The sequence below is a fragment of the Geotrypetes seraphini genome, chromosome 9 (assembly GCF_902459505.1).
Source record: "Geotrypetes seraphini chromosome 9, aGeoSer1.1, whole genome shotgun sequence".
NCBI classification, from domain to species: Eukaryota; Metazoa; Chordata; class Amphibia; order Gymnophiona; family Dermophiidae; genus Geotrypetes; species Geotrypetes seraphini.
The window spans coordinates 179613110-179629913 of record NC_047092.1 but is presented as its reverse complement, the minus strand read 5'-3'; the positions used below and the strand labels follow the sequence as shown (position 1 = coordinate 179629913).

The following is a 16804-nucleotide window of genomic DNA, read 5'->3' as shown; positions in this document are numbered from 1 at the left end:
ACTCGGCTGTCGAAACCCCACTGGAAGAGAAAACAGTCCTCTCTGTTACCAAGAAAACTACTTTCTTGTTGCTAAACTCTTTCATATATTTTTGATAAGCATTCAAAGGCAGAGTCTTCGTCTTCAGGTCGGTTATGAACAAAAGAAGACAGTATTAAATATAATTAAATATTAAGCGAAACATGAAAATATTTCAGTGACAGTCTCAAGGGAGAGGAGGTTAGTGAGAAACAGGAAAAGTTGGATGGATGGCCTCCGTGAAGACGGGATACAGGGCTAGATGGCCCAGTAAGGCTGTATGATTAGCATTTATACAAGATCAGTGATATCTTTGGAATTTAGAGGATAGTTATTATGTGAATATGGACAGACGTGTAGGTGGCAGTAAAATGTGTTGTTTTTAAATATTTTCTATGTTGATTGTAAACTGCCTAGATTTTTAGGCAGTATATAAATTTTTAAGATAAATAAATATTCTTATGGCATGATCAGAAGATGGGAAAGCAGTATAATGTTATGGCTTATAATGCAATAGGAAGACTATTAAGTTCTAACCGGTCGTCAAAATACTGAAAAATGCTTATCTACTCAAAACCTGGACAATCCAGGAACATAAAGATCTCTAAAGTTAATATAATGAAATATTTTGACACCCTGTGTTTCCTATCACATCCTATATAATAAAACCCTAAGCGCGCATGCACACTAAGGGTTTCGTGATCCCTGCGGCCGTGTTTTCTGATCCGTGGCCAGATTCTATGTTAGAATGCAGCGGCAGGGATCACTCTGGCCACTCCCCTCCTCCCGCCCTCACTCACCAACCGCTGGAAGAAGCACAGGCAAGCTCTCTCCCTGCCCGCCACCCTGTCACTCCTCACACGCGCACATTTTTTGGGGGGGACCTTCTGTACCTGAGTCCCGGCGCTCAGCTCCACCCGTGCAACCACTCCTCCCCTCACTCACTAAGAGCAGCATCTTCGCTCCGGGACCCGCTGACCCTCCTAACTCTCCCTCCCATGCGTCTCTCCCAGAGAGATGACCTTAACAACAAACCTCCCTCCAGCGTTGGCAGCCGCAGCACGCTAAACAGGCTGATTCGCGGCTTTCTCCTGCCGGTGAGTCCCTCTGCCGCGTCAATGATGATGTCATTGTTGATGCAGCAGAGGGACTCACCAGCAGGAGAAAGCCGCGAAGCAACCTGTTTAGCGTGCTGCGGCTGCCAACGCTGGAGGGAGGTTTGTTGTTAAGGTCACTCGCTGGGAGGGTGGCATGGGAGGGAGAGATAGGAGGGTCAGCGGGGGTTGGACTGGGAAGGGAGAGAAGTGGTCTGCCTCGGGTGCTTCAAGGCCTGGCTTCTTCAGGCAGCAGCAGCATTTACAATATGCTGCTGTTGCCGGCTTCAGGCCTTCCTCTCTGGTGGGTCCTGCCTTCTTCCTGTTTTCATGAAAATAGGACCTGTCAGAGAGGAAGGCCTGAAGCTGGCAACAGCAATGAACTGTGAATGCTATTGCTGCCCGATGAAGTTCAAGGAGGAAAGGGAGAGAGAATGGCTTGGAGGGAAGAAGAGATGGCAGGGCATGGAGGGAAGGAGGAAGGTACGCTAGACCAAGGGAAAAGGAAGGGGGAAAGGAAGGAGGACATGCCATATGGAACAGAGAGAGAGAGGGCGGACACTGGATGGAAAGAGAAGAGAGGGCAGTGAATGGAAGGGGCAAGACAGAGGGTGAACAGTACACGGAAGGGGTAGAGAGAGGGAGACAGACACTGAATGGAAGTGTGGGGGAGAGGAGGGACAGCCGCTGAATGGAAGTCTGAGGGACAGGGGGAGCAGACGTTGGAAGGAAGTGGGGAGGAAAAAGAAAAAAGGGCGCATGCAGGATTGAGGGAAGAGGATAGAGTTAGAAATAAAGTTAGACAGACAGGGGGCCAGGGAGAGACACAGACAGAAAGAATGACAGACAGACAGACAGTGTCCAAGGAGAGAGAGAGAGAAGACAAATAAAAAAAACAAAAAAAAAACCCAGACAGACATCTACTCTAGCACCCATTAATGTAACGGGCTAAAACACTAGGTGCTACTGGGCCGGGGGAACAAGGAAGAAGGACAGGGGGAGCAGGGAAGAAGTGCTACTGGGTCGGGGGAGCAATGAAGAGGGACAGGGGGAGCAGGGAAGAGGTGCTGCTGGACAGGGTAGTGGAGGGGGGAGGTAAATGTTGCTGGTGAGAAAAGGGGGCTCGGGCTGAAAGGGAACAGATGGGAGAAGGGGGCTGGGGGGGTAAAAATGGGTTTGGCACTGGGGCTGAAAATAGGGGACATGTGAGGGAAGAAGGCTTTACTAGCACCCGTTAATGTAACGGGCTTAAACACTAGTTACAAACCATAAAATTATACTGCCTTGTCACTGTGGTTATCTTTCCAGGTTTCTCCCTGACATTCTTCCCTTCCTCCTTCCTTGAGCCTGTCACTGGAATGTTTTTCACGGTTTCACTTAATATATATTTTGATAGCATCAGCTTTTGCTCAAACCGACCTGAAGCTTCACAGCAGCAGCTCTGCCTTTGAAAGCTTCTCAAAATTGTATTAAAGTTATTCCAATAAGAAATATCACCTTATTTTCTATTTATTACGTTTACTTTCAAATGTTGTTTTTTTTATAGCAATGGAGCATTGGACTAACACAGCAAGTATACTACTTTAGCTAAACTCTTGACAAAATTCACTTCTGAGTGAAATAGAGCAAGAAAGGGTTCTGCTCCCTTCATGCAACCAGAAAACTACAGTGACTTCTTCTCCTTGGAGCAACACCTGTCTCTTCACATCCTGTGCCATGAACACTAGGTCACAAAATTCTTGAGGTTCCATATTCTGGACAAGCATTTCTAATTCTCTGCTCTTCCCTTCGGCCTAGCAACAGTACCACAAACCTGCTGTAGTTCCCAGATCCATCGAATCTTCGCGGCTGTTTCATCGTGGGATAACGATTCAGCGATGAAAAGATGATTCTGCTGCAAATATTTTGTGGTTGCTGCTTAACTACTGTCATATAGGAATGCATGAAAACAACCGGTGTTCAGTGTTTAATATGGACTGCGAAATGCCTGAGAGCTCAATTTTCAAACTAATGATTAAGGCTTCCATTAGTACTTAGCTCAGTCCTGGCACGCTTTAAGATTGTTTTGTGCTGCCTTACATGGTGATGTCACATGGGCAGGGCTTTCAGCCATATCACAGGAGCAGAAACAGAGCAGCAAGATGGTGGCTAAGCAGCACAGGAAAGCAAACGATCACACAAAAAGTACTCCACTGTTTCCAGCCTTGACCTGGAGGATTATCCATAATAACCTTGCAAAAGATGGATTTGCATACAGAAGAGACTAAATGTACGCAAATCCATCTTGCACATATTTGTCACGGATCTCCTGAAAACCAGGCAGATTAAAGTGCACCTCCAGGACCAAGTCCAGAATACTAAAACTACTCATAGATGTCTACACTTCTCCCTCCATATCTAGGGGGGTTAGGCCAGAGCCGGCCCGCGAATATTAAAAAAACATGAATAATATTCGGGCCAATTCTGCCCATAACCCCCGCTTCCCCCAACTATTTTAAGCCCTGTAAGCCTCCCCCTCTTAAGCCTTATCTGGTGGTCTAGCGGGTTTTTGGGGCAGGAGCGATCTTCCCACGCTCCTGCCCCATGCAGATCGCTCACAGGAAATGGCTGCCTTGAGCTCCCGTAGTCTCTCGAGCCATTTCCTGTGAGCAATCTGCACGGGGCAGCAGCGTGGGAAGATCGCTCCTGCCCCGAAAACCCGTTAGACCACCAGGTAAGACTTAAGGGGGGGCTTACAGGGCTTAAAATAGCCCAAAAAATTAAAATGTTGGTTTTTTTTTGTTTTAAAAATAATGAATAACCGAATCCGCCGGATGCTGAAACCGCGGATTCAGAGGGGGAAGTGTATATGTGATAACTTATTTGTAGCACTAGAAGACCCAACACTAAACACTGTACCTGTACACAGGCTGCATCTCATGGGCTATGCCAATGACAGCACCGATTGGAAAATTGTCAAATTCCTCAAAGAGCTCTCTGATGTTGCTCTTGTGCTTCAAATCCAAGTCCAGCTGAATCAGCCGTGGTATTTCTACAAGACAAGAGAAAAGAAACATTAGCCAAATGAAATAATAAAATCACAGAAGAAAATGAGCCTTGATCATTCAGCAAATTATCCATCACTCATCCACTGGCTGGCAAAGTACTCAGAGCTGTGCTTCTCCTTTAATATTAAAAAGGCACCTAGACCTCCCCACATAAAAAAATATCTCCCCTTAATTTAGGTGCTTCAAAAGTGCATGGTGTTGGGAGGATGGAGCAGCTGGACAGAATTAAATTAGGTGCTTAGAGCTGATTTTCAGCACATGAAAGCTAACCTGGGGGGGTCCTTTCCTAAGCTGTAGTAAAAGGTTGGGTTTTCCCTGTGCACTAAAGCCATTTTTACCGTAGCAGTAAAATGGCCAATTTTCTTTCTTTCTTTTTTTTTTTTTTTTTTTTTTGAGTATAAGCTAACGACACAGGGATAAAATTTTCCCCGTCCCCGCAGGAACTCAAATTCCCCGTCCCTGAGTTTTGTTGCTGTCCTGCTCAATTCCTGTAATCTCTGCCTTAACCGCACAAGCCTTGAACACTTATGGAGGCTTGTGCAGATGAGGACGGAGCTTAGGCATTGGTGGAATGAGGCATTATGACATCACAATCTGAGCTCTAGAATGTTGCTACTTAGGATTTTAAAGTGTTTGAGGTTTGTGCAGATGAGGACAGAGCTTAGGCATTGGTGGAATGAGGCATTATGACATCACAATCTGAGCTCTAGAATGTTGCTACTTAGGATTTTAAAGTGTTTGAGGTTTGTGCAGATGAGGACAGAGCTTAGGCATTGGTGGAATGAGGCATTATGACATCACAATCTGAGCTCTAGAATGTTGCTACTTAGGATTTTAAAGTGTTTGAGGTTTGTGCAGATGAGGACAGAGCTTAGGCATTGGTGGAATGAGGCATTATGACATCACAATCTGAGCTCTAGAATGTTGCTACTTAGGATATGAAAGTGTTTGAGGCTTGTGCAGATGAGGACAGAGCTTAGGCATTGGTGGAATGAGGCATTATGACATCACAATCTGAGCTCTAGAATGTTGCTACTTAGGATTTTCAAACGTTTGAGGCTTGTGCAGATGAGGACGGAGCATGCAGGAATGGGACGGGAGAAGAACTCGCCGGGACGGGAAAATGAGTTCCCACGGGGACAGGGAAATATTTGTCCCTGTGTTATTCTCTAGTATATGCCCTGAGTGCAGCACCATTAAAAAAATAAAACATTTGCGCCTGAGCACTTATTGACACCTATTCTGTAGGTCATAAGAGCTTGCACGCCACTCATTAGCATGCAGTAATGTAGCTGCATTGACCGATTAGCACAGGAATGCCAACTCTCCACTCCCCGACACATCCCTTCCAAAAAATTTTTTTAATGCGTTTTAGTTTGTGGTTACCATGCGCAGATTTGGAAATTACTGAAGGACAGCTGAGCGCATCCCATGGGAAGCCATTCTAAGCTTAGTAAAAGGACCCTTTAGGTCCCTAAGTGCAGAACAACTTTCCTAAATTTATAAGCCTCACTTTTTGGAAACACAGTAAGAGTAAATGATAGCAGAAAAAGACCCTCAAAGTCTGCCCAACAATTTGTACCCGAAACATAAGAGCTGAAGTTCACCTAACCTTAGGATCTTAAAACTGAAGTGTCTTGGTCAGGGGTCTCAGCGTTGGTTCCCAACTCCTTCACCGTCAAAGAATTGCTAGGCCCCTCTAAAGGGGACAGAACAAATTTCTCTTGCTAACTTTGCATGGCGATCACATTGCATAAGTGACAATTACTGCTGAAAAATGACCACATGAGTCACCCAGTCTTAGGCTCAGAACGATGGTGGTAGTGACTATGTAGCCAATTTAGCCAGAGAAAGCATCCCTGGCAAGAGTGAATCTGTTCATGGATTGAATGCAACAGAGAAAACACAGAAAATAATGAAAATGTCCAGATGTTTAACTAGGCTTAACCCTTTATTTGGCATTGTTGTTCAGAAGCAACATGGATCTTCTAGGACTCTTATGGGAGATCACTATTTGGCTAAACTTCATCGGGGACTTTTCAAATATTCATAGATCACCAAATCTTCCCAGCATAAGATAGCACTATGAATATGTTTTGATATGCTGGGACGGTTTGGTGATCTTAAGGGAGATCTGCATTTCCAAATGCCTATTACTTGGCACGATTGCTCTCGTTCAACATCAAATGATATAAAGCAACCGTTTTACCATCTGCCAATTAAAAGGCTCAAGTGGACTCCTAAAGATAAGAGAAAAAAAAGTGTATTCATACTATACAAGTACTTGAGCAGGAAAATGTATTTATTTATTCATTAAAAAATTGATATACTGCATACAACATACATAAAATCTTGTTTCCCTCCGATTATCACATAGACATGTCTAAATAACAGCGTTAGTCGTCCCTGTTATAATAGGGATAGAGCACAAATTCAGTCAATTCAGAAATACAAGCAAGCTTTAAATCATACATTGATGTCAGAAAAATTCTAAAAGGCGATAATCAAAAAGGCGTTGGCAAATAATTGGGTTTTCAGCGTTTTCTTCAAATTCATCCTCCCCATACCAGGCAAGGCATCCCATAGTCCTACGCCAGCCACAGATATCATTGATGCTCCGATCCTAGCATGTCTTCCCTCCAAACTTACCGTATTTGCCGGCATATAAGACGACTTTTCAGTACCTTAAAATCCTCCCCAAAGTCGGGGGTCGTCTTATACGCCGGGTACTGTTTACATGCAGTGGCGTACCAAGGGGGGGGGCGGAGGGGGCGGTGCGCCCCGGGTGCCAGCCCTAAGGGGGTGCTCCCGGTCTTGCCGTTCAATCCCCCCCCACCCCCGAAGGACCGCTCGCCCCACTGACCTTCCTGCACCACCTGTGAAGCAGTCCGCAGCAGGATCGCGAAGTCAGCGTCAGCGATCCCGCCCCTCCTCTGACGTCAGAGGAGAGGCGGGACCGTGGCGCAGGAAGCAGCGCAGGGATCGCTGACGCTGACTTCGCGATCCTGCTGCGGCTGCTTCATAGGTGGTGCGGGGAGGCCAGGGGGGCGAGCGGTCCTTCGGGGTGGGTCGGGGCATCAGGCCTTCAGGGTGGGGCGGGTGGGCAGGCAGGCAGGCTTTCAAGGGGGAGGAGGTGACAGGCAGGCAGGCAGGCCTTCAAAGGGGGACAGGCCTTCGGGGGGGGTGCAGGCCTTCAAGGGGGAGACAGGCCTTCAAGGGGGGGAAAGGCAGGCAGGCAGGACTTCAAGGGGGGACAGGCCTACAAGGGGGGGGGACAGGCCTACAAGAGGGGGGACAGGCCTACAAGGGGGGGGACAGGCCTACAAGGGGGGGGTGCAGGCCTTCGGGGGGTGCAGACCTTCAAGGGGGGACAGGCAGGCAGAAGGTTGTGCAGAAGGTGTGCGGAAGAAGGGGTAGTCTTATACGGCGAGTATAAAACAAACTCTATATTTTAACTGTAAAAGTTGGGGGGTCGTCTTATACGCCCAGTCGTCTTATACGCCGGCAAATACGGTAATTTCATCCCATTTACGTCTCTAAGTGCTCTTCTCGGCTTATAGATCTGGGAGAATTCTTGTAAGATCTTTGGGGAAGCCTGATACAATGTCTGATGTATAATCGCAACAATCTTGAACGGCACAACTTTGTTGCATAGGTAACCAGTGTACAGTCAAACCTCGGTTTGCGAGTGTTTTGCAAGACGAGCCCAAACTTTGACTCGCAAACCGAGTGTTGCTTCGGAAAACGAGCACTTACTCACGTGTCTATATAAGAACATAAGCATTGCCTCTGCTGGGTCAGACCAGAGGTCCATCATGCCCAGCCGTCTGCTCACGCAGGACCTGGGTAGTATTCCTCTATCTATACCCTTCTATCCCTTTTTCCTTCAGGAAATTATCTAATAAGAACATAAGAAACGCCTTCACCGGAGCAGACCTAGGTCCATCTAGTCCGGCGATCCGCACATGCGGAGGCCCAGTTAGGTGCTCCCTGTTGGAGACCCGGATTTCCCGTACCCCCCGATATGATTTGCAAGAAGGTGTGCATCCAACTTGTGCTTGAAACCCTGAACACTAGTCTCTGCCACAACCTCCTCTGGGAGAGCATTCCAAGCGCTCGCCACTCGCTGCGTGAAACAGAACTTCCTGACATTTGTCCTGAACCTGCCGCCACACAGTTTCAGGCTATGACCTCTTGTCCGTGTCACATCTGAAAATGTCAGTAATGCTTCTTCCTGGTCTATTATGTCAAATCCTTTTAATATTTTAAAAGTCTCTATCAAATCCCCTCTCAGTCTTCTCTTTTTGAGGGTGAGCAGTCCCAGTTTTCTGAGGCGTTCTTTGTATGCAGCGGCGGCACCGATAGAAACTGCAGGGCACAGAAGGCAAAGGCTGCTGCGGACAGGGCCTGGCACAGCTCTAGAGGCACCCAAGCGGCACATGGGGAGGGGGGGGGAGGAGGCAAGGCCTGAACCGCTGCTGTCACCTGAAAATGAAGGGCTGGGTCAGAGCACGCTGCGGGTGTCCACAAGGCCAGACCCCCTCCCCCCCTCTCAGTGAGGGCTGTTGAGCTACCGGCTGTCCACACAAGGCCACTAGAAACTGCTGCCAAGCTGTAACAATATACAGAGACACCGGCACCACCTCAAACATTGCCGGAGTCTGAGAACACCAGGGCGGTCGCGTGGATGCCTGTCCTCCTACCATCTGCGCACGTGCCTATTCAGCTGCTTCCCAACCAACTGCGGGGCACTGGCAACCATAAGAGAGCTCGGGGCTGCTGCCATTGCAACATAAACATGGCAATCCTGCGCTTTCCTGAACTCAGGCGGGTGTTGGGTTGCTAAAAGGCTACGACTGACAATAAAGGACCCCGCTGGAGGACCTGTGGTTATTAAAGGCAGAGACGCTGGCAGCCGGCTCGTTGGTGACGCTTCACGGAGGACTGCTAATTCCTGGACTGCAGGTGACAGTGGTGCTGGTACTCCACCATGCCACACACAGTGGAGCTCCCGACGCTAGAGAAGCTAAAAGTGAAGGAAGTGAGTCAGGTGATGAGGGCGGTACAGTAGTCGGTCTCACGACAACAAGGGTCCCACGACAACAAGAGGGCATCCGTGGAAAATCAGGGGCGGGAAACTACGAGGTGACACCAGGAAATTCTTTTTCACTGAAAGAGTGGTTGATCGCTGGAATAGTCTTCCACTACAGGTGATTGAGGCCAGCAGCGTGCCTGATTTTAAGGCCAAATGGGATCGGCACATGGGATCTATTCACAGGGCAAAGGTAGGGGAGGGACATTAGGGTGGGCAGACTAGATGGGCCGTGGGCCCTTATCTGCCGTCTATTTCTATGTTTCTATGTTTCTATGTTCCGGCTCCTTTTGGCTAAGGAATTGGGTTTTATTTCCTCTGCAGCTCCTTGTGACTCTGGGCAAAGTCACTTAACCCTCCCTCTTCTGCGTCTACTTACTATCCGTACCAGTGTTTGAGATGTGGAACGAATCGTCCGAGTGTCAGTTATTTTCTATGAGGACATGTGCTTTGATATACGAGGGCTTTGGATTACGAGCATGCTTCTGGAACGAATTATGCTCGCAAACCAAGGTACCAGTGTAATTTCTTCAACACAGGAGTTATATGGGGACTCGTAGGAGCCCCTGTGATTAATCTTGTAGCGGAGTTGATAAGCATTTGCAAAGCCCTTAACTTCCCTATCACAACTCCTAAGTATAGTGAATTACAATAATCCACCTTACTCAGGATCAAAGTCTGAACCACAGTACGGAAATCGTGTGCTGGTAACATTGGCTTCAATCTATACAACAAACCAGCAAAAATTACTGCCCAAAGATAAGCAAAGAATGCTACAGAAGACAGAAACTGATATTGAAAAGAGCTTTAACAGCACAGAATAGGATACAAGTTATCATTCAGTTTGTAATCGCTGCATACTCAAGACACCTTTGGAATTATAGAGCGATTTCATAACAACCTTGAAAAACTGAGGGGTCCTTTTATCAAGCTGCGGTAGGGGTTTAATGCGCGTTAAACCACCTGCTGCGCTGGCCGCTAACGCCTGCATTGAGCAGGTGTTAGTTTTTTTTAGCTGGCCGCAGGGGTTAGCGCGTAATGAAATGCCCGATGCGCCAACTCCGCTAGCACGGCTTGATCAAAGGACCCCTGAATGTATGAACAATAAAACTTCTTCGTGCTTATCGGGTAACCTCTAAGAACCGGTGTATGACAATACTGTAAATTTCATGAACAGAAGGTGGCTGGTTCTCACACAAATAGATTATGCATATAAAGCTATTATTCTAGGTGTGTAATTACTATTACTTATCATTTCTATAGCTCTGCTAGACATATGTAGTGCTACACATCAAAACATAGAAGAGACAGTCCCTGCTCAAAAGAGCTTACAATCCAGCCAAGACAGACAAACTGCCCCTCTAATTTGGAACTCTCTCCCTCTACACCAGGGGTAGGGAACTCCGGTCCTCGAGAGCCGTATTCCAGTCGGGTTTTCAGGATTTCCCCAATGAATATGCATTGAAAGCAGTGCATGCAAATAGATCTCATGCATATTCATTGGGGAAATCCTGAAAACCCGACTGGAGTTCCCTACCCCTGCTCTACACCTTAGAGCTGAACAAAACCTGCAGAAATTTAAAAGCAGCCTTAAATGCTTTCTCTTTAAAGATGCCTATAACTGAAAAAAAAAATCCCCCCCCCAAAGTAGATACTTTCACTGCATTTAACTTCTCCCCCTTTTCCTATTGCATTTTCCTTTTATGAATTCTTTATTAGAAATTGTAGTTCTTCCCTTTTTTCCCAATGTTCTCTGGTCATAAGATGTATGATTAGTCGGTGTATGTCTAATAATTTAAATTGTTTGTTTCCCAGCTATTTTAAATTATTATGTACAACGCTTTGCACCTTTGGTTAAGCGTTTAATCAAAGATTTAAATAAAGTATGAAACTACGCCCAGGTGGGGGAATTACAGAGGTGTTAGCAGAAAATCCCCTTTTACCTTCATCCTAAGCCTCCTTCTTCCTGAACTGAACAGGTATCAACTCGAACCCTACTCCCCTCTGCCCACCACCCTCTTGACTGTAATTCCTACCCTAGCATATTGTTTGTCTGTCTTGATTGCTTAGATTGTTCATTTGAGCAGGGACTGTCTTCTTTGTAACTTTGTACAGTGCTGTGTACGTCTGGTAGCGCTATAGAAATTCATAGTAGTAGCAACAGCAGTTTAAAGTCAAAAGAAAAGGCTTTTGTTACTCAGTTTGTCTGTTTGGGGGGGGGGGGGGGTTTCCACACCCAACAGACTGCTACTGGCAGCACCACTCTTCTGATTTATAAAAATATAATGAAACTCCCATCTGTGTAAACAGAAAATGGATTACTGAACATGTGCCCACAGATTTAGAAGAGATTTGTTTAATTCTGAAAGTGTTGCATCAAGCCAGTGGGCTTGGATTTTGGCACCTAGTCTATTCTAAATTTCCTATCCATGGTCATCACTACAGGGCCATCAGCAGGCAGATCCTTTGCAAATTTGAAATATTTCCAGCAGTCTTGATGAAGGCAGTCCCTTCTGAAGCAACACAAAATTAGAATTTTTTTTAAAAAAAAATCCATCCTTTGAATTTAATGCATAATTACAAAACCAAAACACGACAGATTGAAATTATGTAAAGCCTCAGCTCCCAAATTAGCAGTCTGTCTTCTTTCCATGGGCTTCACAGAATGTTCATATCATTCAGAAGGCAAAACAGTTGCATTCTGATGTTCACATTACCCTCAGCCATTTCTTAATTCTACTGCTAAACAGTTTTCTAAGCTAAACGATGGGCTCCGATTTCCCTCATTTACTGTGCATCAGATGCAACAGCTGAGTGGAGGGTAAGGAGAGACAGTAGGGAACTATTCATGCACGTCTTAGGGCTTTTTAGACTCAGGTAAAACTCAATTATTTTTTTATTTATTCAATTTTCTATATTGTTATCCCAAGGGAGCTCAGAACAGTTTACAAGGCAAGACAAATCATGGGCTGCATACGAAGGGGTTTCGTCAGTCGTAAGGCGGAAGTCATTATGCCATTGTATAGATCCATGGTGAGGCCCCACCTGGAATACTGTGTGCAATTCTGGAGGCCGCATTATCGCAAGGATGTGCTGAGACTGGAGTCGGTGCAAAGAATGGCCACCCGGATAGTCTCGGGACTCAAGGATCTACCATACGAAAAACGGCTTGACAAATTACAGCTATACTCGCTCGAGGAGCGCAGAGAGAGGGGGGGACATGATCGAGACGTTCAAGTATCTTACGGGCCGCATCGAGGCGGAGGAAGATATCTTCTTTTTCAAGGGTCCCACGACAACAAGAGGGCATCCGTTGAAAATCAGGGGCGGGAAACTACGAGGTGACACCAGGAAATTCTTTTTCACTGAAAGAGTGGTTGATCGCTGGAATAGTCTTCCACTACAGGTGATTGAGGCCAGCAGCGTGCCTGATTTTAAGGCCAAATGGGATCGGCACATGGGATCTCTTCACAGGGCAAATGTAGGGGAGGGACATTAAGGTGGGCAGACTAGATGGGCCGTGGGCCCTTATCTGCCGTCTGTTTCTATGTTTCTATTCAGGTACTCGAGCATTTTCCCTGTCTGTCCCGCTGGGCTCACAATCTACCTAATGTACCTGGGGCAATGAGGGGATTAAGTGACTTGGCCACGGTCACGGGGAGCAGCGTGGGTTTGAACCCACAACCCCAGGGTGCTGAGGCTGGAGCTATAACCACTGCGTCACACACTCCCCCATTAAGCCCTTTTTTCCTTGAAGTGAAAAAGAAAGAACTATGAAATAAGTAAAACTAATGAAGAAATAATCACGAGAAGACACAAAAAACACTTTTGGAGAACTCTAAAACACTACAGCTTCTCACTTCCATGACATTGGGTGGAAAGACACTGGCACATACGCAATAAGGGAAGTCTTGTAAAATGTTTAAAGTGACAGTACACTTTTACACTGTCCATACCGGGTTCCGTGAATGGCGTCTCCCACATGTGAGAATATATTGCCTGCTTGTCCTAGGATAATGCAATCTCTGCCTCTTCCCTCTGTTTCTACTCCCATGCTGGTTACACAGTCAGAGCCCTACGAGAGCAGAGTGGGAGTATAGGAACTACACAGACAGTTCAAGCTCAAAAGCCACGTGCTAGTCACATCAAGAACACAAGAAACTCGGGCATGTTCATGTACCCTACTTCGAAAGTCTGCCACTTTAAAAGTTTTTTAGACAAAACTCTAGCCTTTCAAGTGGGGAGAATGTGTCAGAAGAACATAAGAGTTGCCGCTGCTGGGTCAGACCAGCGGTCCATCATGCCCAGCAGTCCATCATGCCCAGCAGTCCATCATGCCCAGCAGTCTGCTCACGCAGCGGTCCTCTGGTCAAAGACCAGCGCCCTAACTGAGACTAGCCCTACCAGCGAGCGTTCTTGTTCAGCAGGAACTTGTCTAATTTTGTCTTGAATCCTTGGAGGGTGTTTTCCTCTATGACAGACTCCGGAAGAGCGTTCCAGTTTTCTACCACTCTCTGGGTGAAGAAGAACTTCCTTACGTTCGTAGGGAATCTACCCCCTTTCAAATTTAGAGAGTGCCCTCTCGTTCTCCCTACCTTGGAGAGGGTGAACAACCTGTCCTCTGATTGCCCACTCCCAATCTTGCTATGAGTGTAGAAAATCACTGAAAACCTATCTGTTTGGCAAATTTGTGCAATGATTTTGCTTTGTATCCTTCCACATTGTATCATGTTGTGTTGTATTGTATAGCATTGTATTCTACTGAATTCTACTGTATCCTGCATCTTCACTGATATGCCTCAGTTCTCTTGTTATGAACTGCCTGGAACTTCTGGTTGGGCAGTAATGTCCAGCTCTCTTGAATGTAAACCGCCTAGAAGTTGCAAGATTGTGGCGAAGAATTGTAGAAGAATAAAAGTTATTATTATTACTATTATATAAGAAAATAAATGATTATTATTATTGAGGGGACAGCTACAAAGCTAACTGTATGGGGAAGGGGAAAGGAGCATGAGCCGTGTGCCTTCTCCTTTTGCAAAACTACATGGCTCACAGAGAATCGTCACAAAGAGTTTTTACACTCATAAGAACAGCACTGAATGATGAACTTAATCAAAAGAGGAGTGATGGCCAAGAGGCCTGTGAAAGAACCAAAACATTAATCTAATCTAAGGCTTGGCTTTATATACCGAGACATCAGTCCAAGAAAGCTCGACTTGGTTTACAATAGTTCACTTAACAAATAAAAACTATAAAGAATAAGACTAAGTTTCAGGAGATTAATTTTCAAAGTGTTTAGCAAATAAAATGGTTTTTAAAGATTTACGAAAAAGTTGAAATGAACCAGAACTCCTTAAAAGAAATGGAAGATCATGCCAAAGTTGAGAAAACTTAAAAATCAGAGATTGACTAAAAATCTTGACTCCTTTAATCCCATTCTTGGAAGCAATGTTTCCACAATATAAAAACACACGTAACCACCGATTTCCAACACTACCAAAGTACCTCTAATTCACTAGAAAATAGATACCCAAGATGGCTTTGCCTGGTAAACTGCCCTGTAATGTATAATGAAAGGTGCTATATCAAACCAATTAACAACTTTAAAAAAACACATTTCTATCACACTCTTAGCGAACTAGCTGTTGGCTGAAACCGCTAAAAGCAAGAAGCAGCTAATGGCCAAAGATAGAAGGTATGGTGGTGGCCCATGTTTCTAACAGGAATATTAGTGCTGGACTACAAGGCACAGAGCACCAAAATGTGTGCTACAATGTGCATTTTTACACTAGCATTTTAGTAGATTTAAAAAAATATGTATATATATATATATAAAATTAGGGTTGCAAATGTAATATATTAATACTGCAATTAACATGTTCAGTCTTTAATGCTGATTTTAAAAATTGCAATTATCATGATTACCTGTTCTGCCGCTTCTGTGGCTCTGGAAAGAGCTGCGGTGTCAGTGTGTTGTACACACTTCTGCTGGCTCTGACCCAGAAACAGGAAGTTACATCAAGCTCTAATGTTATTTCCTGTTTCTGGGTCAGAGCTAGCCAATGGCAACATAGACACGCTGATGTTAACATTGCAGCTTTTAACAGAGAAGTGGCGGGTACGGCACAGAAGTGTCAGATCAGGTACGAGGGAGAGATTTGCTAAGTCAGTGGGGTGAGATGGGGTGGGGTGGGGGGTTGCAAGGAGGCAGAGAGGTGATGCATTAGGGACAAGGAGGGGGAAAGATGCTGAACTTGGGGAAGGGGTAGGGAAGGAAGAAAGATCTAGTAAGGGAACCGAGAATGAGAGAAGAAAAATGGATGCACAGAATGAGGGAATGAGTGGAAGGAAAAAAAAAGAGGAGATACTGGCATGGAAGCAAGAGAAAGGGGAGACCAAGATGGGGCTGAGGCTGGTGAGGGCGAGTACAGAAAAAGGAAATGGAGAATTAGGAAGTAGGTGAAAGCGAGGAATCCACAGATAAATAAGTGGCTTATGTTTGATTTCAGGAATTTTTTGTAGGCATTTTCTTTAAAAAAAAAAAAAAAAAATTACATATTAATTTTGACTAATCGTGATTAAAATTTTTAATCTTCTTGCAGCCCTAAAACAATATGAGCCAAATTTCTGTGGCAGCAAACTGATCTCCAAGCCCACCCTTTCTTTGTCCCAGAGAGGTAGATGTTGTGCATACAGAATTCTTACAACCCCCCAAATTCTTCAGAGGCGCTTTTCTGTCAGGTATGCTCAAAGTATTCAGAGAGAAAATGCAACTTGCGAAGGCTGTTGACATGTCATTAATCCGAAAAAGGTTAGACTGTGTATACACAGCACCATCAGAGCTAAAATGTGTAGGAGGAAAGAAGAAACCTACTTCTTGAACATAAACAAGGCAAGTGCTGGAACAAAGAAAATTTGTGTGTCAAAGTTAATAGCAGCCTCTGGAAAATGGCATTAATAATGTGGAACTTGTTTAATGCAATGCCCACCAGCAAGATCATTCACTTCCCCGCTGCCTCCTGGTGTTGGATAGTGCAACTAACACATAAAAGCAGATGCATACAAGTATATCCCTGTAGTGCACTTGCCAAACTCAAGAGTTATCATAAAAAGGCCTCGCAAACTATTTCTATTTATCTGATTGCAAAAATCAACATTTCAACCAAATGTTAAAAAAAAAGTGTTTTTCAGCAATTTTCTAAATTGTAACACGTTTTTACACAAACGTATCAATCCAGGAATCTCATTCCATAGCACAGGTCCAGCTACAGAGGAGGAGGGTTTAGCAGTACTTATATACTTTCCTACTTCTCTTTTCTGTACATCTAATAGCATACAATTTTCTGATCTCAGTGACCTACTTGGCCTATAAAAGGTCAACCGTTCACCAAGATAATTAGATAACTGGTGCACAGTCATGAAGCAGCAGCACGCCTGCTGTGATTTTCCTCATCTTTCTCCTTGATTGACTCCCACAAAGCGATTGTGTTGGTGTAATTCTCCCTGATTATGGTTGTCTTGCGTGGCATGAACTCCGGAAGCAAAAGTCCTTC

At 45.2% G+C, this 16804-nt stretch overlaps 1 protein-coding gene across 1 annotated transcript in view; it reads right to left on the bottom strand.

Annotated features, from left to right (window-relative positions):
• XXYLT1 (xyloside xylosyltransferase 1) overlaps positions 1-16804 on the bottom strand; it is a 135080-nt gene that overhangs the window by 65080 nt on the left and 53196 nt on the right. Inside the window, exon 3 of the mRNA XM_033959560.1 lies at positions 4011-4143. Within this exon, the coding sequence (XP_033815451.1) occupies positions 4011-4143 (133 nt within the window). The remainder of the gene's footprint in view (positions 1-4010; positions 4144-16804) is intronic.